Source organism: Vipera berus (genome assembly GCF_964194415.1).
Source record: "Vipera berus genome assembly, chromosome: 2".
NCBI lineage: Eukaryota > Metazoa > Chordata > Lepidosauria > Squamata > Viperidae > Vipera > Vipera berus.
This window is the reverse complement of record NC_138203.1, coordinates 162,063,037-162,083,972: the sequence shown is the minus strand read 5'-3', so window position 1 is coordinate 162,083,972 and position 20,936 is coordinate 162,063,037. Positions and strand designations below refer to the sequence as shown.

At 42.2% G+C, this 20,936-nt stretch overlaps 1 protein-coding gene across 1 annotated transcript; it reads left to right on the top strand.

Annotated features, from left to right (window-relative positions):
• The first annotated feature begins 6,477 nt into the window (after window positions 1-6,477).
• On the top strand, window positions 6,478-20,466 carry PVALEF (parvalbumin like EF-hand containing). Its single transcript, XM_081317293.1, has 5 exons — window positions 6,478-6,597; window positions 12,302-12,411; window positions 13,315-13,450; window positions 15,316-15,431; window positions 20,382-20,466. The coding sequence occupies exons 2-5, from the start codon at window positions 12,306-12,308 to the stop codon at window positions 20,426-20,428; spliced, it is 405 nt and encodes a 134-aa protein (XP_081173419.1). The 5' UTR covers window positions 6,478-6,597; window positions 12,302-12,305; the 3' UTR covers window positions 20,429-20,466.
• The last annotated feature ends 470 nt before the right edge of the window (window positions 20,467-20,936 follow it).

Genomic DNA, 20,936 nt, shown 5'->3' with positions numbered 1-20,936 from the left:
TCCCATGGGTAGTACTTAAGGTAAGAAAAAAACACGTACAATATAACACAAACTCAATAATAAAATGAGCCCTCATCAATACAATCTTTCATGTTCCTATACATAAAAAGGCATGAAAGTTGCTTGTATTTTTGACAAGCTGCAACTTTTAAAAAATTTATTTGCTTGCAAAAGCAAAGATAAAGCACAGCCTTTAACATCTTTTTATGACGCTCGTCTTTAGTGAAATAGGCCTGACATGTATGAACATGTGGCTGAGCCAGTGGAACCCATTGGCCATCCATGTGGGCCCTGGAGTTAAGCAGATCCAGGAAGCAGCAAAGCTTTTAGTGTGCAGGTAGGAGATTTCTGCATGGACTTCAGGTGCGTTTGGTAAATCACCGTATTTTTAAGGTCTATTTGGTATGGTGAATCTTCATCTTCCTTTCCAATGTTAACAGCTATGGATTGGGAAATCTAAGTAAGACTCTGGGAAAGAGAATTTTATTTATTTATTTGTAACCTGCCTTTATTTTTTTTTACAAATAACTCAAGACAGCAAATATATCCAACACACCTTCCTCCTCCAATTTTCCCCGCAACAACAACCCTTTGAGGTGGGTTGAGAGAGTGTGTCTGGCCCAAAGTCATCCAGTTGGCTAAGGCAGGACTAGAACTCACAGCCTCCTGGTTTCTAGCCTGGTGTCCATTCCATTCTTTCCTGATGCTCAGCTGATCTTTAATTGTCCATTTTTTATCTGTCCCTTAGAAAAGAGATAATGTCTGCCCAACAGAAGAAGAGTTTGAAGGGCTATAACCTTTATCCATGCTTAGGGATATTTTGAATGATCTGTATTTTCTCCTCTCCTGAGAGGCCAGTAGCGATTTTAATTTAAAAATAGCTGGAAAAATACATCATTCTTTCACGCTGTCATCCATTTCACTTTTGCCCATTCCTGCCTGGGTACTAGTCAGTCCTTAATAATGAACAGTATCACTTGCAATAACCTATTTGCTAACACTGCTGTTAACATCTTTGTATCAACATTAATCAATGAGACGGGACGACAGTTAGCACACAGTGTGATCTTTACTTTTGGTATAACTGCAATAGAAGCCTGATTGCATTGTCACTGATGAAATCCCCTTATCAAAAGTTCATCATATGTGACACAAAAATTGGCACCAAAAGTCTGTAAATGTTTTATACCGTTCTATAGGAATCCATCCAATATTGGTGTTTTACCATTTGCCGTTTTAAAAAATTGTTTGTTTAATCTCTACTTCTACATGATGGAACAAGTAAAGATCGTTTTTGAGTGTCATCCAAATGTGATAGGTTAACTTTATTTAGAAAGACCTCATGTCTTCATTTGATACATTCCCTAGTTTGCTGTAAAATTCTGAATAATTTTTTAAAAAATTGACAGTTTATAATTGTTGGAGTTTTATATACTGTATTTCATCCCTTTCACCTTTAATAGTTGAAATTGTTGGCCTATCTTTCTTTTGCTTTAAACAATTAACCAAAATCTTGCTGGCTCTTTCACCCTCCTCTTAGTATTTCTGTCACAGACATGTTAGCATGAATTCTGTCTGCTCTGATATAGTATTACACAAACACAGACAGAGGAAGGGAGGATAGATAGATCGATAGATCGATCGATAGATAGATAGATAGATACAGGGCTTTTTTTCTCATAGAACGCTCAGAACGGAGTTCCGGCACCTTTTTTGGATGGAACCTTGTAGGGTAGGCAAGGTGGTTTGTATGACATGTATGAGTTCCGGCACCTTTTTCTTTTACAAAAAAAGCACTAGATAGATAGATAGATAGATAGATAGATAGATAGATAGATAGATAGATAGATAGATAGATAGATAGATAGATAGATAGATAGATAGATAGATAGATAGATAGACAGACAGACAGACAGACAGACAGATAGAATCTTAACTTCTATAGCAATAATGTTAATTGACAAACTACAACTTATACAACAAAAATAATATTTAGAATTAATTGGACTCCATATAAAAAAGGACTAAGACAGCATTCTGTTGGAGGTACAATAAGGATAATTCTTCTTTTATCACTTCAAGTGTAAAGGATTTTTTAAATATTTTAAAATTTAAATTAATTTTTAAATTAAATTCTTCTTCAAAATACATATTTTTTACAATATTCTATACATTTACTAGGTTTTAGTAGTGGAGTATATAAATATAGAGATTCCCACAATTTTTCCTTCATTACCCAAAACTGCTTATCAGAAGCTCTTATCAGACTTCAGGGACTGCCTATAAATTCCTTCCTTCGTTACTGTTGTAACTTCAGTTGATGAACGAATGGCTATAACTTGAGGACTACCTATATTATAAAAAATATCATTGAATGAACTTTATGTCAGTTCAACAAATTGCCATAGGTGATTTCATTGATTTTCATCTTGATAGGAATATTTTGGGAGATTTTCAAATATATTTTACTACACATGACAGTCTTTAACTCAGTTTAAATGTCCCTGTTGTGATGGGTAATGGGTTTGAAGAAAAAACACTTTTACCCAATTTTAGGTAGTTTACTCAGGTTTGGGAAGTACTGAAATTATGACTGTGACAAAAGCTAAAACTTTCAGAGGATAATATTCTCTTGAATTACATAGCTATTTCATGGAATTTGATAAATGGGCAACATAAATGGATTCTCTACACCCTTACTATGGACAAAATATTAATATTGCAACATTGGAAAGATAACTGTACGGATCTATTTACTCAGTGACTGAAAATCTGAGCATACTTGCCACCTATGAGTGGATTGCCTATAGACCTGGAGTCCTAGACTTTGTATGGACCACTATAATAAAATATGGGATTCATTTCTATAAAATATAGGAGGTCAAAAGTAATTATAGCTATATAAATGTATTAGAAATAAATACATAGCCAATAATATTTGCATTAGATAAATATATAGAGAAACGTATCTGTTAACTATTATAATGATATGTTATACTTTAGGGGTTTTTTTACTTTTTTAAAGCACTTTTATGCAGTATTTCTTGAGAATATATGTATTTTTTACTATGTCGTTTTTTCTGTTATTACTTAATTAAAAAATAGAGTAGTATTCAGTTGATTACAACTCATGAGAGCTTTTCATCACTTCTACTTTGGCCTTTGGGTCTCAATACTTTTGGCATAATAAAGGTGCAGTGTTGAATAGTTATTTCTTAATAGAGGAGGGGTTTGTGTCTGTGGAGAGAGAGAGAGAGACTGAAGCCCATAATCTTCTTAATCTTCTCCTGTGCTCAGAACTCTTTTTATTTCTGCTGCATGCCTAGAACACAAATCAAGGCAAGGAAGCAATCCTACGCTCTAATTTTGCAAAGGATGTAACATCTGTCATTTCACACAGCCTAAAAAAGTGACACAAAAAAAAACACCCATGCAAGGGATACGCTGCTTGAATTGATGTGCTGGAATAGCACTGTGCAGGCAAATGGGCATCACTGCAGAGATAACAGAAAGGCATCGCTTGATTTGCAGGACTGCATCCTGAAGTGAGTTTAGGCAGGGGTAGGCAACCTTGGCTCTTTTATGACCCGTGGACTTCAATTCTGGGAGTTGAAGTCCACGAGTCATAAAAGAGCCAAGGTTGCCTACCCCTGCCTAAACTCACTTCAGGATGCAGTCCTGCAAATTCTGGAAGTTGAAGTCCACAAGTCATAAAAGAGCCAAGGTTGCCTACCCCTGGTTTAGGATCTGCTGTCCTGGAACAGCTCCTCAGTGTTGCAGAATCATTGTGCTGCTGTACATCAGATTCTGAGATGTGCCTTATTAACGGTAATTATTTCTAATCAAAGCAAGGAGCACTTATTGCTGCCCATGGAAAAAGCCACCTATGTGCCAATTCAAATAATAAATTTAAGTTTACCCTTAAGTCGCTTTAAATATTCACAGGAAAGGCAAAATCTGGCAGAGACTTCTTTAGAATTTGTGCACAGTTTTGCCTTAGCAAAAGAAATAGTTTACATAGAAAAAGATTGGGACGCTCGACTCATCCCTGAAATTTATATAACATTGTCAGTTCTGAATATTTTTCCCCAGAAACCCTACATTATGTAACAATTATGTCCTACTTTATCATCTCAACCCCCATGGCTGCAATATAAGGCAAGAAACAGATCTCTCTAATTTACAGATTTAGAAATGATGCTTTGTTATTCAAGGTGATTTGCCTCAAGGGGAAGAGGAGAAATAAGTGTCCTTTTAATATTCTGACAATGAGAGAAACAACCAGGCATATTTAACCTGGTCAAGGAACAAATCTATTCTCTGGATGCGCATAATACTTTGACCCATATTAACCAAACAACTTATCTAATACACATAGGTGAGCTCTACCGAAACATAGCATGTTTTGTAAATGCAATTAGATTTTGGAAAATACATGAAGATTCAAGGAGGTAGAAAGTAGACATAAGCAACCTTCAAAGATAAGGAAGGTCTAGGAACAGAGAATGATGAAGAACATACTGATTTTAACTCACCGACCTCTAAATCGCACAAGTTACTGGTCCATAATGTCTTGAGAACATTGGCTGAAACCAACGATCACTCCTTTGGCATTATTTTACTCTTTCAAATTTCAAATAAATTGAGTCAAGATTTCCCTAAATAAAATTAATATTTAACTGTCCTTTAGCAATAAAAAGCAGAAAAAAAGCTATTCAGTCGTGGGCTCTGATGAGCAGGAATGAAGACACACAGCTGAGTACAGAGAAACCCATTCTTTTATTAAGCTGGAACTGTACTGAGAACTTGGGTGCACCTTGCCACAATATATAGGCAGACCCTCTGGTAGCAACCAATCAGATTGAACCCATGCTTGCCGCCCAAAGCTGTCCAATTGCAGGACTGGAGATGTCCTGTCTGGGTTGCTGGAGAACCGTTAGTTCTCCAGCAACGCATGTGGTGATGTACCAAAAGCCCAGTACATAACAAAAGCAATTAGCAAAATAGTACTGTAGAAGATTTTTAAAACCAGGATGGATATTGGTTTCAGAAAGAAAATGACAAATTTGGGCAGAAAAAGAGTGAAATGATGAATAGATTACAGCTATAGGCTGTATTACTAGGGACGCGGTGGCTCAGTGGGTTAGGACGCTGAGCTTGTCGATCAGAAGGTCGGCAGTTTGGCGGGTCGAATCCCGAGTGCCGCGTAACAGAGTGAGCGCCTGTTACTCGTCCCAGCTTCTGCCCACCTAGCAGTTCGAAAGCACCTAAAAATGCAAGTAGAAAAATAGGGACCACTACGGTGGGAAGGTAACAGCATTCCGTGCGCCTTTGGCGTCTAGTCATGCCGGCCACATGACCACGGAGATGTCCTCGGACAAACACTGGCTCTTCGGCTAAAAATGGAGATGAGCACCGGCCCCTAGAGTCGGAAACGACTAGCACGCATGTGCGGGGGAACCTTTACCTTTACCTTTATAGGCTGTATTTGCTGATTTCCTTTAAAAACTGAAATCTAGCATGGTGCAGAGTAAAACTCTAGTCTTAAATACAGAGAGCCAATTTGGTGTAGTGGTGAAGGTGCCGGCCTAGAAACCAGGAGACTGTCAGTTCTAGTCCTCCTTTAGGCATGAAACCTGGCTAGGTGACCTTAGGCAAGTCACCATCTCTTAGCCAAACTCACCTCATAGAGTAGTTGTTGTGGGGAAACCTGGAGGAGGTAGGAGTATTATATAGGTTTACTGTCTTAAGTTAGTTAGTTATAAAGTAATAAAGGCAGGATAAAAAACATCTAATAAATAATATTCTGCATTTTCCAGCCCATTTCAGCTGCCAATGCATTCTTAGAAAATAAAAATAAGGTGGGGTGGGAGGAAAATAATTCAACAGTTTTGCTTTCTGCTAAGTAGAGTCTGCTCCATGCCTACTAGGGTATCTGCTTAATATTCCAAAGTTGCCCACCCAATTCTAGCATTGGTCATATTCAAAAGTTTGTTTTTATCTTTGTGTGACTGATATTATATTTTCTATTGCCAGGCCCCTTGGGAATGTCTGAAGCTGAAGCTGCAACACACATGCAGGAAAATAAAACTTTTTGGAATGAACCTTTGCAAAGGAGACTCATCTGTTCTTCTACTGTGAAACTGGCCAACCTAAAAAAAACAAAAACAAACTTGTGGAAATTGAGAAAAGGAAATAAACACAAGGACGATAAACACAAGGATGACACACATATCCCTCCCTTGATCAAGTTTTGGGAAGATGCTCCATCACATCACATAACAGAGAAGTTGTTTTGGGTTGTTGTTGTTGTTGTTGTTTTTAATCATGTGGAGTCTGTGCTAAAGATTTTGCCCTGCCCAAGATGATATTTGATGCTGGGCATCCAAGTGCCAGTGACAACTGATAACACCACAACCCACCAAGATGACCCAATGGTGTCTTGAAAGGGCTCAGGAGAATTACAGGATGTATCCCTGACAGATGCACCTTCCCTTAAATAGCAAAGCTGAGCAATGGGCCATATAAAAGCCAGAGACACAGTTTAGGTTTTCAACAAGAATCTTGCCAGCTTCAAACAGAGGACATCTGGGGCAGGTAAGTACCTGCTGGGATATGCAATGCCTAAAAGAAACAACCTGAATGTGGTTGTCACCAGGAGAACATTTAGTTAGTGAAGAACAGTGCAGTTAAGTTTTCCCCAAAGCACTGGAGTCGTAATCAGGAAATGTTCTGGTCATTGAAAAAGGGGAATTCTGAAACCAGGGAACCAAGTCAGTCAGTTAAATTCTAGAAGAAGCCTATGGTCCCCGGTTAACAGGTTAGAAGCGCCATTCTAGTGATGTTTCAGAAGCAAAAGAGAGAGAGATGTTTAATGGGATTAAATCAGTAATGTTGGATATAGTTTTAAATCAGTAATATTTACATCCATACCTTTACAGTATGACAACAATTCTGACAAAGCTATGGACAACTAGAAACTTACCTGCCTAGGAAAGTCAGTGAACCGAAAACAAGCTATTACTTAATGCCAAAACCATTGTGTGAAGGCTGTATTTCATGTGTTAATAGTAGCATTGCCATTAGAAGGAATGGCATGAAAAGATAGTGATTAATTCATATTGAATTTTTAATTTTCAAATTTTGAGCACGTTAATATGCTGTGTATATCCTATTTTTTCAATCCAGCTTTCCCCAACCCTGCTTTCTGGGATGATGGGAGTTGTAATCCAACACATCTTGATGAAACCATTTGGGGAAAGGCTGGGTTATACATATCCATGAGTTCAAGACTCCAGATCTGTCTTTTCTTTTAGCTTACTGCAGCTCTGGCTGCTGGTTGCTACTTCTGGTGATCCTATGCCAACAGCTTGCTAAGTGCAGTTTTTTTAATTAAGACAGAATAAATCAAGACTGGCGAGGGGGCGGAAAATACTATTTTATATTTATTGTGCAGATAAATGTCAATGCTGCCTCTGAAAGAATTTTGGGAGAGAGTGATTTGCAAAAACGTGGGTGTGAAGAAAATACGGCTCAAATGCTCATGATAATGAAGAAAAAGTTTGATGAAGAGAAAGGGCAGGGAAAGTACAATCCAACCAAGCAGAGGGTAGGGGTCTGCCAAAAGCCAACAGATCCAAGCAAAAAAAAAATTTTGTTATGATTCCGTGCAAATGGCCTTCAAGCCAGTAAACCTCCCAAGGGATAGGAAAATGTAGAATTCTGGAAAAAATGCGTATTAGACATGATGACACACAACATCTAACGGACCCTTGGTCTCGTAAACCTAATTATGACAAGAGGGAACAGTACTTTCGGCAGGGTGCCTTATTTTGATGAGCAGCACCTGTGATTTTTATTTAAACTTTGAACCAAACAGCAGATCTCACATAGCCGCATCTCATGCCTTCACCTGGATTGTTTCCCTCTGCCTTTCTCTGAGCAGGGAACAGCCTGACCTCCAAGGCAAAACATCTCCTTTGAGAATGCCTGTTCTTTCCAAATTCAGGGAGAGAAGAATTGCTTTCCTAAATAAACTCTTGGCAGGCAGATCAGGGGGTCCGTGGGGAAAGCTGAGTTATTTAGACTGAGTGTAATCCTAGAACAGGTTCACATCACAAGTTGTTGCCTTGTGAATATAAGATTCCCTAAGAGGAGGGAATGGAAGGGTCACAATGCAGAGAGGAGGGCCAGCATTCTTCAGGACACAAGTTGAGCTCCAGGACCAAACAACCAGCAAAGAGCTTTAGGCACCACTGCTCATGTTATTTGGCATTAAAAAAGAGAGAGTCAGCTCGAGACAAAGCTTCAGTCTTTCCCATCCCTGTTTTATAAGCACGGAAGCAAAAGATTTGGAGGGGTTGATGCTAGGCTGATGGCGCAGTGGGTAGAATGCAGCATTGCAGGCAAACTCTGCCCACAGCCTGGAATTCAATCCTGATGGGGCTCAAGATTGACTCAGCCTTTCGACCTTCCGAGGTCGGTAAAAGAAAGACCCAGATTGTTGGGGGTAATAGGCTTACAATGTAAACCACCCAGAGAGTGCTGTAAAAGCACTATGGGGTGGTATATAAGCCCAAGTGCTATTGCTATTCCTAAGTTCACACCATACACGCAGGCTTGTGGTCCACACTACATAAGTCATGACTGTTCAGGGGCTGCTTGTTGCCAATCTCCAATTATCTCACCTTCTGAAGCACAGCACTGGGGAGGGAGGGGCAATTGGGACAGGCAGCCAAGCATTGGGTACTCTTTCAGAGCTCATGTAGAGGATTTACTCTGTAAAGGTCGCTTGTAAACAAACCAACTGATCTCATTGCCATTATGAACACCTCAGTGCCCTTTAAGGAGTGGCCTGGGGACACCTGCCATGGTTGTGCCAGCTTGGCAGCCTCTCACCTCGATGTCTTTTGATTGCTAGACTGAATCACTATTTTTCTGCTTTTCCATCTGAGAAGCCACAATGGATGCAGCTCTGTTTCTGATCTGGCTATGTACGTGCATTTTCTGGTCTGTTGCTGTTCCAACCTCTTTTTTAGGGGCCTGGCAAGAAGTTTGTAACCAGCCATTATTCCTTTTGTTTGCTCTCAACCATTACTCCTAGTTGCATTTTCAACCTGCACCAAAAAGCTGCATGATCTTGGTGGCCTCGAACAAACAAACTATAGGTGATGATTCTTCTGTCATAACAATCTGATCTCAGCATTTCTGGCTTCTGCTCCCCATCTTCCATTTATAATATTATGCTGAAGATGCAGCTTAGAAAAGTTTGGAAGGAAGATTGGATTGCTGGATTTGCCTGAGAAATAGATACTGTTGTGTTTAGAATGTTAACTTCTCCAATTATACATAGATAGAATTTGAAAGGGCTTTTTAAATGATGTCCATGCAATCTAGAATAAGAATGACTTAGAAGGGTTGCCAGAAAATATGAATTACTTACAAAGTAGTTCATTTTGTGGAAAAGGAAGAAGGCAGTGCTAAATCACAATATTTATTCCTTGCATTAATCAATGAAGAGAAAACTGGAGACCTAACATTAGCTTACCTATCTTTAAGAAGGAGCAGAATTTTAGAATTTTCTCAGATACATCCCACTTTGGTTGTCAGATATCCTTGAATTTAAATTGAGAGTGATTGATGGATGGCATGGCTATCTGACAGCTTGTGAATCTGCATGCAGTTTCATCAGGCCTCCAAAGAACAAGACAAAGATGTGGCAGGTTACCATTTTACTTGGAAGAAAACTTTAGCAATATTAAGGGACTTTCCTCCTTGACATGCATAAATAGTTTTTGCTGCTGATAAAGGAGAATGTTTGTAGCTCTGGATATGTCAAGTGCCAGGAAAATCAGGAGATCCAGACAGTTCAAATGGATATAAAGGTTTATTGCAAACTTACGCTCTCTACAAGATTCTGAACTACTAATGGCCAAGTGAAATTAGTTGGATATAAGAGTAGAAGGAAGTCAAGACAGGCTGAACTTAGATCTCTTGTGGGCGTGAAGGGGCTCATGACTGATGACATGTTTGACTCCTCCCTCGGGCTCAGCCTAGGCATCTCCTACTCAGGATTGAAACTAGAGGTCCTTGGTGCTCTCTGAGATTGATTGTTTTCTTGCAGACATTTCATTAATCAAACTAGTTAACATCATCAGTGTACCAAGGACAGCCCCCCCAATTTTTTTTCTGCTCCACAACAGCCCAAATATTCCAATATTAAAATATTAGACATACCTCGTTCATAATTTTTGAATGCGAGAGAGACTACTCCTTTTAGACGTGGCCTTGCTAGATCCCCTGTCCCACCACACAGATTAGGCTACCACCTGGTCTTTGATCTCTTTTTCCAGAAATGTTATTAGCAATCTTCCCTCTGATTATTCATGCCCCTTTGCCATCCAACTATTGTGTAGGGATTTCCATTTGTGTTATTAAATGAAGAATGCGATGCACAGTGTGGGAAGTAAGCGTGACTCACTTCAAAGTTCACCTCGGCTATCAGTCACTTGGCTGCTGGCGATGGGGTAGGTGCCAGGGAGAATGAACTGCTGACAGCATCATTGGCAAGATCAGTAGCTAGCTCAGTGCAATAGGATTTACTGGAATTTGAAATCTGCCTGTGGTTTTAGCAGCCAATTGAAAGCTTCTTTCGTTTGGATTAAATGGAAGATAATCACAGTAACCAATATTGCCCCTTCACTTAGGACTGAAATCTACTTTGGATGACTGGGGTTTTTATCTGTGGAAATTGGTAGGAATTCCTGTTGTGCGTGGGAATGAAAGCTGAAGGGCTTAGTGCCAGATTTCCCAGGTTGCACTCTCTTTCAAACTTTATCTATAAAACAGTGTCCCCCGCACAACTCTGCTTGGCCATCAACAACTTCAGCAGAATCTCATCCCAAAATTCTGCTACTGATGGAAGTACTTCAGCTTGGAAAAATCCTTCTCATTAGTTACTCCCAGTTTTTAGAACTTCCGATAAAGAGAGGTAATCTATTAATATAGCAAAAATATTTATATTTGGGCAGGACTTTGGTGCAAAAACAGACTTTTAGCTGATGAAGTTAAGGCCATTATGGGGGGGGGGGGGTTTATGGTGATTTTTTATAATTGCTATAATTACTTTTTAAAAACAATTTGTTGGCTGCCTTGATACCATCCATTGGTGGAAAAAAGGAACATGGTTTCCATAAATAAATAACAAATAAATGATAATCTCAGCCAGCCACAAAGCCAAAATGATAAGTTGGGAAGGCTGACCTAGGGAACTGTCATAGGAAGACACAAATAGGTCTAAACAGGGTCTTAAATATAACCTGACTTGAGGCAAGCAAACATGGGCAGCATTTGCATTCTTCATAAATACAATCAGTGACAGAAATTATGCCCCTTCGCTAAAATAGAATTCAGCTCCCTTATTATGCTTGAAAGCAAGATGCTCAAATCTCTATAGTTCTAGCTGTTTGTCCTCTGGGGTATTATAACCCTAGTGCTGAATCGAAAAGATATCATATGTGACTTTTTGTCAAAAAAAATCTTGATATGTTTATAAGAATATGAAAACAATATTAGAAACCATGGCAATAGTAGTGTGTGTGTGGGGGGGGGGAAGTGTTACACAGAATGCTAAATTATGGATTAGCATTACAAAAAGGAATTATTCTCTTCCTTCTCATCAGCATGGTGGAAATTAAAAAGATGGGAAGCTTCCGTTCAGGATTTACCAGGATTTAGCATGAAGTCCAAAACTGGAGATTCTCATTAAATTATCATGCCATAATTCAAGCTCACTTGGCTTCCGTGAAAAGAATCACATTAGGACACAGCTGTGGTTGTTCCTGAAGATCACGTAATCGCAGGGACACATGTTGAAATGTGTTGTGCTCCAGTGTTTTAGTCAGCCAGCCATGCCTTCTCCTCTGCTACTCTTATTTTTACTTATTACTTATTTTTCTCACTCTTGCTTTGCTATTTCCTACCAGTGTTATGTGGCCCCCAGGCAAACGTATATCTCATTTTGGGAAGTTTTGCACAATAGGTTTTTCCCCCCCTAAAGTTATTCAGATTTCTATAAACTGTTATCTCTTGTTAGGATGGATAATATCAGCTGATTATTTTAGAGGGGTGCTACCAATAAAACTGAGCTGGAAAAAGTATCTTTTGTAAGTACTGTTTTAAAAGAAGCTTGTTTAGAATTGGTTGGGGTGTGTCAGACTACCACTGCTGATGTGCAAGAGAGGTACAGTACTGCCACATTTTTTAACACTCACATAAATTCTTTTTTTTTTACAATCAATAGCAGCATGGAGGAGGATCTTTCTTGCCAATTCAAAAAAGTGGCCTTGGCCATGGGTGCATCCCTGACGGACAAAGATCTCGACCTGTTGCCCTCAGAAATGAGGCACCACGGTAAGGAACAAAAGAAACCAAAATGGCTGAATTTGCAGTAGGTTCCTAAAGGATATCGGATATCATATGCAGATTAATTGATAACCTGCATTTGCATATATAGGTAGTCCTCAACTTATGACCATAATTGAGCCAAAGACAGTTGTTAAGTGAGTTTTGTCCAATTTTTATGACCTTTCTTGCCACAGTTGCTAAGTGAATCACTGCAGTTGTTGAGTTAGGAACACGGCTGTTAAGTGAATCTGGCTTCCCCCTTGCTTGTCAGAAGGTGATCACATATGTTACTTATATGTAAGGGTGTAAGTCTATACATATGTTGTATATAGTACGTGTAAATGTGTGTTATGTATGTGTACACTTTTGAGAGCAAGCAACTAAATTTCATTTTTAATGTGTGCCCATTGTGCCCACAGTAAAAAAACACAAGAAAGGTCTGTCTGTCTGTCTGTCTATTATCTATCTATCTATCTATCTATCTATCTATCTATCTATCTATCTATCTATGCAACAGCCATAAATACATGCCAGTTGCCAAGTGTTCGAATTTTGATCATGTGACCCTGGGGCTGCTGCAACAGTCATCAGTGTGAAAAATGGTCATAAGTCACTTTTTAAAGCTCTGTTGTAAATTCAAAGGATCTGAATGAATGGGTGTCCGATAGAAATAGAGAATCTCCATAGACATTTAAATGAATGGGTGTAGGTCACAGACTACCAGAACTGTAGTTTTCAATGTTAAATCTGGGCTTGTTTCTGTCTAAGATGTGAATTGAGCCATAGTTATGTCCAACATATGAAAATAAGAGCTTTCACATACAATAGTGTCAATAAAGTACTGCTGACCATATTTATATCATGCTAACAATATAATTCATCAGTTAAAAATTATCCATTCTGTTGCAGCTTCGTTCAATTATACCAAATTCTTTGAATACATGCAGAAGTTTCTGACATCGGAGGAGAAGGAGACTCACTTGCGAAAAGCCTTCAAATTGCTTGACAAGGATGACAGTGGTTTCATTGAATGGAATGAAATCAAGTAAGATAACATTGGTGTCTATTGCTACAAAGCACAAGGGGGAAATTAATAAGGAGAGACGTGTCTGCTTGCTTTATTTACAGATGGAGAGGTACAAAATGTTGGAGTAGAGTCACCTCATCATTTTATTTTTAATTTCATAAACTAAATTGGTTAATTTCCGAGGAGCTAGGTTCAGCTGGATTCAGGACTTACCAGTATTTAGAAGCTACTACAATCATGTCAGGAGCACCAAAGCGCTTCTGGGTTGAAAGGATTAGCTGGTGACATCACCAATGCCTGGAGAACATCCAGTTGGGGGCTCCTTTCATGTCCCCGCTAAGCTGCCCACCAATGTGGTATGGATCTTTCTATTCATGGTCACTTGCTTTCAAACTGCTGGGTTGGCAGGAATTGGAGCTCACCCTATCCCGCAGCAGCAACCGGGTCTCGAATGCCAGCCTGCCAATCATCATGCCAGCATCCTAACCACATGAGCCACCATTCTTCTTCCCTTCAAGGTTATTTACAGGTGTTTCAAGCCATTTTTGGCAGCTTGTTTTGATGTTTCAGGCCCTATCTTTTCCAGGTTTTTCAAGGATTCTTGAAGCTATTTTTCCAAAACTGGTCTGGTTCTTCAGATGATGAGGGGCTTTCTAGAGATCCTTGAAGCCATTCTAATGTATTTTCCAAGCATTGATTCTTGAGGTCCTCTATTGATCTCAAAACTCTATACTTCTGAGGATCCTTTAATTTATGTTTTAAGCCATTTAATGCATGCCTTTTAATACATGCTTTAAGCCATGTTTATAAACTAGATGAGTCCCATTACTAGATTAATTAGAAATATATCTATCTCTATCTCTCTTGCTGGAATTTTGAGCTGATTCCCTGCAATGAACTTTTGAAATCACATCAATAGCTACATGAAATTAGTCTGAGTCATAACTGGACAGCTTTGCCAGAGATTATACAGCTATGACAGTGCATTTCACATAAGAGTTAATCCTTATATCAAGGAATGGATATGACCAATCCTGTTTTCTGTGGATTCTCTTATATTTCTTATCCCAGAATTAAGTCGATTGAAAGGCAGAATTGGAACTTCCTATCAAGACTGTTGCTACCTCCTGTGTTAAGAGTCAATTAAATGGAACAGAATTCTCGCTGTAACAATTATGGAGAAAAGGTTAACAGATGCAACCTTTGCCAATTCATCATGTCCACTGCGTGTGTTGAATCCTGTTACACGTGCCTGTTCAAATTTTGTCTTCTGTTGCATCTGATTACCTTACATAGGACTAGATCCAATGTCCTTTCTCAGCTAAGAAAGCGCCTCGTGCCTCATCATTATACTGTTATATTTTTAGTCCATTTACTAATCACAATCTTAATTTCACATGACGTGATGTATTTTCAAAAGCCCACTCTATCCACATTTGCGGACAATTTAGTTTTTCCCATTTTTGCTTAAATCCTTTCCCGAGGTCAAGAGGAAAAGATAAATAAGGTGAGCAGAAATCCAGGGCAGGGGGAAATAACATATCGCTGTGAAAGACAGTGCAGCGTTCCTCAAACATAGGCTCCTTGGGATTATCGTTCCTGTCATCCCGCCAACCCATATAGTTGGGGGCTACAAGTGTCATCATTCAACCCTTACAGCACATCAGGCTAGGGGAAAAATGGATTATCCTGCCAAGCCAGAATATTCGTTTTTGGAACTACTTTGCTCTTGGCTAAGTTCAGTAAAAATGGGAAAGAAGGAAGAGATGAGGCAAGGATGAGGATGATCGTGATGACGGTGATGCAAAATTGTGCATGGGGAGTTACTAAGCCCAATGAGCCTCTCCTTGCTGCGGCTTAGTTTCCACCTCTCCCACCCACAGGTACATCCTAGCCGCAGTGCCCAGTAACAAGCCAATTGTCCCCTTATCAGACGAAGAAGCAGAAGCTATGATCCAGGCTGCAGACACAGATGGCGACGGGAGGATTGATTTTCAAGGTGGGCAGAACAGAGCTTAAGTACACAAGTAGCATCTTTTTCAGAGAAAAAATGCACTCATTCTTCTTAGACAGAAGACCACAGAAAAAGCAGGCAGGGCCAAAACAAAAGCCAAATTTGATTTAGCTTGACATTAAATTAAACAAATTAAATATTATCTGTGTAATTGTTCCCCATAGCAAAAACTACAAATTCAGCTTTGTCACATCACAAAGAGTAATTTAATTTTTAGATGGACTCTATAAGACGTGCTCAAGTTTTCTGCGAACATTTTGGCCCTCAGTTGCTGCAACGGTTTTAAAGGAAAACGTGGCTGTTTTGTGGCAAATAATAAAGGAAGTATCATAGTGGTCACTGTTCTGCAATGTTCACATCTAGGACAAATTGTGAGGACAATATTAGAACCAGAAAGTCAGAAGAGCTTGTAACAAAGTTGGTTCAATTTTAAAAAGCAAGGATCGTGGAACAAGAAGCATGACTTCAGAAGAGAGCAACATCAAAATGGTGGGTGTGACTGGGTACAAAAAGAAAGAAAAGGCTTTCAGACCATCTTCAGAAAGATGCCTTAGGTTCCCATGAAACAAATGGAGCTGGGAACTACAGCATAATGCAGACCTTCCCAGAGGCATGGCTATATTAATATCCACTTTGAATTGGTCAGGTACTGCATATTTTACAAACATTCTTAGATTAGAGCCAGTTGTTTATTTCTTGGCATATTTTAATCTGTCTCTGGGGGCCTGTCTCTGGGGGCACCCAACTGAGTGGCAGTGAAGTTGGGTGGGGACTCAGACATCTGTCTTCATGTTCGATCCTCCCATGGACAATTAAAGGGATGCCTATCCTGGACCTCCTGGACTTTTTAGACTCATGCGGCAATATACCAGCACGGACCTATACGCCCTCAGGGGTGCCCCCCTCTCCTGGGTGCGACCCGCCTCCTTAAACATTTTTGACCTCGATGACGGGCCCGAGTTTCGGGTCCCTGAGAGATGGCTGGGCAGGGGCAGGGGCTGTCAACGCAAATCTAATAGAAGGCCTCTGATTATTTTTTTATCAAAATTTTTTATAGGGTTAGGGAGAGGGGTGGGAGATAGGGGTTGTCTGGCTGTGGGGGGTGGCCAATCAACCATGGCTCAGGCCAGACTCGGGTCTGACCGCACGGGGGGAGAACGGGGTGTCGTTGTCTCCGGGGCTCATGAGCGGGTCGTGGGATTACCAATTCCCACGACGGGGAATGGCAGCAGGCGGATAGACAGGGGGCCGTATCGCTATCGGGAGGGCCGTCTCCGCTACTTGCAAGCGGTGAGGCGCTCCGACCCTCTGCTTCTTCCCCGAGGTCCCGGGAGCGAGGATGTGCAGCCTCCTAAGCTCCGGCTGGTGTACCTGAATGCCAGGTCCGTGGTTAACAAAGCTCCCCTCGTCAGGGATTTAGTTGAGGGTGAGCATGCGGACCTGGCTTGCATCACGGAGACTTGGTTGGGCCCAGAGGGTGGGGTCCCTTTGGTTGACCTCTGCCCACCAGGTTTCCGGGTGCTACACCGGCCACGAGCTCATGGTAGGGGTGGGGGAGTGGCGGTTACTATTAGGGAGACCTTATGTCCGCGGGAGGCTACCGTTTCTCAGATAGTCGGGTGTGAGTCTCTCTTTGTGAGATTTGGTTCTGGGGCGCAGTTGGGCTTGCTGCTGGTGTACATTTCGCCTAGTCGCACAGCGGCAGCCCTGCCCGAGCTGCTCGATATCCTCTCGGGGTTGGTGGTTGAGTTTCCCAAACTTATAGTTTTGGGAGACTTCAATCTACCATCCCTGGGAGGTTCATCTGAGCTAGCTCGGGAGTTCATGGCTTCCATGACGGCCATGGACCTGACGCAAGTAATTTCTGAACCAACTCATGAGGGAGGCCACACCCTTGACCTGATTTTTTTTATCTAGACGGTGGTTGGATGATCTTGGTGGGGGCTCTCCATTTATTATGCCCCTGTCATGGACCGATCATCATCTCCTGCGGCTGGTCTTCCGTTTTGCCACCCCCCGCAGTGGGGGTACGGAGCCAATTAGATGGTACCGCCCCAGACGCTTAATGGATCCTGATAGATTCCAAGCGGCGCTGGGGTCCCCACCTGCCTCCATTGCTCACAGCTCGGTGGATGCCTTAGTGGAAGCCTGGGAAAGGGCAGCCACTGAGGCACTTGACCGGGTTGTACCCTTGCGGCCCCTGACCCGGCGCAGATCCCAGCGAGCTCCATGGTTCTCCGCAGAGCTCCGGGAGATGAAGCGTCGGAAACGGGGCCTAGAGAGCTGTTGGAGGTCTAGTCGATCCGAACCCGACCGGTTGCGGTTAAGAACCTATATTAGGTCTTATCTCGCAGCGATGAGGGTGGCGAGGTGTAATTACTTCTCCACCCTCATCGCGTCCGCAGATAATCGCCCAGCCGCCCTGTTTAGGGTGACTCGCTCACTTCTTAATCAGGAGGTGAGGGAGGATCCCTTGCAGGGTCGTGCCGAGGAATTTAGTCAACATCTGTCGGATAAAATCGCTCGGATTCGGACCGGTTTGGACTCCAACTGGGCAGAGTCAGGCGATCAGGACACGGGCGGTCTTGTCAATGTTACCTGGGAAGAGTTTGATTCTGTGACCCCTGATGAAGTGGACAGGATTATGGGGAGGCTGAGCTCCTCCACATGTTTGTTGGACCCGTGCCCTTCCTGGCTGGTTTATGCAGCTAGGGAGAGGACACGAGGCTGGCTCCAGGCGGTTATATCTGCTTCCTTGAGTGAGGGTTATTTCCCCACCGTCTTGAAGGAGGCGGTGGTGAGACCTCTCCTCAAGAAGCCTGCCCTGGACCCAGCTGTATTGAACAACTTTCGTCCAGTCTCCAACCTTCGCTTTCTTGCGAAGGTTGTCGAGAGTGTGGTGGCGCATCAGCTCCCTTTGGTCCTGGATGAAGCAGATTATTTGGACCCCTACCAATCGGGTTTCAGGCCCGGGTACAGCACGGAGACGGCATTGGTTGCTCTGGTGAATGATCTCTGGAGGGCTCGGGATAGGGGATATTCCTCTGTCCTAGTCCTATTAGACCTCTCGGCGGCTTTCGATACCATCGACCATGGTATCTTGCTGCGGCGTCTCAGGGGATTGGGAGTGGGAGGCACAGTTCTTCAGTGGTTCTCCTCCTATCTCCTGGGATGCTCGCAGTCGGTGTTGGCAGGGGGGCAGAGATCGGCCCCTAGGTCTCTCGTTTGTGGAGTTCCTCAGGGGTCGGTTCTCTCGCCTCTCCTGTTCAACATCTACATGAAACCGCTGGGTGAGATCATTCGTGGTTTTGGAGTTGGGTATCATCAATATGCTGATGATACCCAACTTTTCCTTTCGACCCCAAACCACCCCAGTGATGCCCTCGCTGTGATGTCCCGTTGCCTGGAGGCGGTTCGGGTCTGGATGGGGAGGAACAGACTTCAACTCAACCCTGACAAGACTGAGTGGCTGTACATCCCGGCATCCCGGGACATTCAAAATGTTCCATCTCTTTCTATGGGGGGTGAGCTCTTACCCCCCGTGGATAGGGCTCGCAACTTGGGAGTCCTCCTAGATTCACGGCTTACCCTGGAAGATCATATAGTGGCCGTGACTAGGGGGGCTTTCGCCCAGGTTCGCCTGGTGCGCCAGTTGCGGCCCTATCTGGACCGGGATGCCCTGTGTACGGTCACTCATGCGCTCGTGACCTCTCGCCTGGACTACTGTAATGCTCTCTACATGGGGCTTCCCTTGAAGACCACTCGGAGGCTCCAACTGGTACAGAATGCGGCTGCGAGAGTTGTCTTGGGAGTTTCCCGGTGCTCCCATGTTACACCCTTGCTCCGCGAGCTGCATTGGCTACCAGTTGTCTTCCGGGTGAGGTTCAAGGTCTTGGTTATGATCTTTAAGTCCTTACATGGCATGGGTCCGGGTTACCTCAGGGACCACCTGCTGCCAGCGTCAACTTCCCTCCGCCCAGTACGTGCCCACAGAGAGGGCCTCCTCAGGGTGCCACCGATCAGAGAATGCCGACTGGTGGCCCCCAGGGGGAGGGCCTTCTCTGTGGGCGCTCCGGCATTATGGAACCAACTGCCGGTGGAGCTCCGGATGACATCAGACCTCCGAACCTTCCGTCGCGGCCTGAAGACCCATTTGTTTGAATTAGCTGGTCTGGCCTGATGGGGGATTATGGGTTTTTTAAATTGGTGTTCTTAGTATTGTATTATTGTTTTTTAACTGGGCATTGGTTTAATTTCTTTTTAACTTTTGTATTGTTATTTATATATGCCCTGTGAACCGCCCTGAGTCCCTAGGGAGAAGGGCGGTATACAAATCAAATAAAAACTAAAAAAACTAATCCAACTGACTTAAAAGAACCACCTTCTTTACTTACAAAGCTCAGACCAAGTGTAGGCCAGAGTGGTGATGGTTGAGGGCTGCTATACCACACTACCACTTGCTGAAAACCATTGAAACAGCTGTGTCGAATAATTAACATCCAGTGGTAAAACTGCCACAATTAAAGTCATTTTCTGTAGAAAGAAAGCATTGTAGGGTCCTTGGTACTCTCTGAGCTTGGTTGTTTGTTTTCATTGCCCCATTATGTAACATCATCAGTGCAAGTGAATGAGGATTTTGCTTTCTGTTTATATAAGCAGCTTGCCCTGCTAAGCTTTGGTGGTGGGCAAATAAAGCATTGTTTCACCTTTCTAAATTACCTCCATCTGTAAACTATTAAGAGTGGCAACCTAGCTGAAAGAGAAGTATCCATTCATCAGCTAGGTTAGGAAATGGTCTCTCCACCCACCCACCCCACGAAAAAGATTTGGGGTTCAGGGCTTGGGAAGTAGAACGCACAGAATTACTGCCTTATGTAATTTTTTGTTTTTTGAATGCCGAACCTACTCAACTCTGATTATCTTATTGCATTGCAGAGTTTACTGATATGGTCACCAAGGAGAAGATTCCAGAGAAAAAATAAGAGAAAAATAAACCTACCTCTTACTTCTCTACTCAAAAGTGGTGTGCTGGGCTTGGATGGTTGTTGGGATCTGTTGGTACTTGTATCTCTATTTTTTTTTTGAAGTACCTTTTTTTTTGGTAGGGAGATTTGTGGGGGGGAGGGGGTGGGCACATCTGCAGCTTGGTAAATGTCCTCTGTAGTGCACCAGAAACAATTCAAAGCATTCATTGCATTTCTTTGTGACATCTTTTGGGGCAAGCAGTGTGTTATGAAATGCCCTGCCCAATTTTTGAACCGGCTTTCCTGACTATGCTACATGAGAACGGGAATCTCATTTCCTCCTCAGCCTATACTTGCCCAGTGGAAGACATGTAACAGAGCAAGACCAGCTTCTCTTAGAACAATGATGAACAGGAGGCCTATCCTTCCCTACTCTTTGCTGCAACCTGCCCCTCTCCTTAGTCTTTATTCATTAAATTTACCAGTGCCCTGACTGCTCCCTTTGCCTCGAGGATTAAATCCTGTT

What these genes read in the sequence shown, in the direction of transcription:
- PVALEF (XM_081317293.1), top strand. Translation starts at nt 12,306, where the DNA reads ATGGAGGAGGATCTTTCTTGCCAATTCAAAAAAGTGGCCTTGGCCATG. An exon ending in CTCAGAAATGAGGCACCACG is followed by an intron (nt 12,412 to 13,314) that starts GTAAGGAACAAA and finishes ATTCTGTTGCAG; the next exon opens with CTTCGTTCAATTATACCAAA. An exon ending in CGGGAGGATTGATTTTCAAG is followed by an intron (nt 15,432 to 20,381) that starts GTGGGCAGAACA and finishes ATTGCATTGCAG; the next exon opens with AGTTTACTGATATGGTCACC.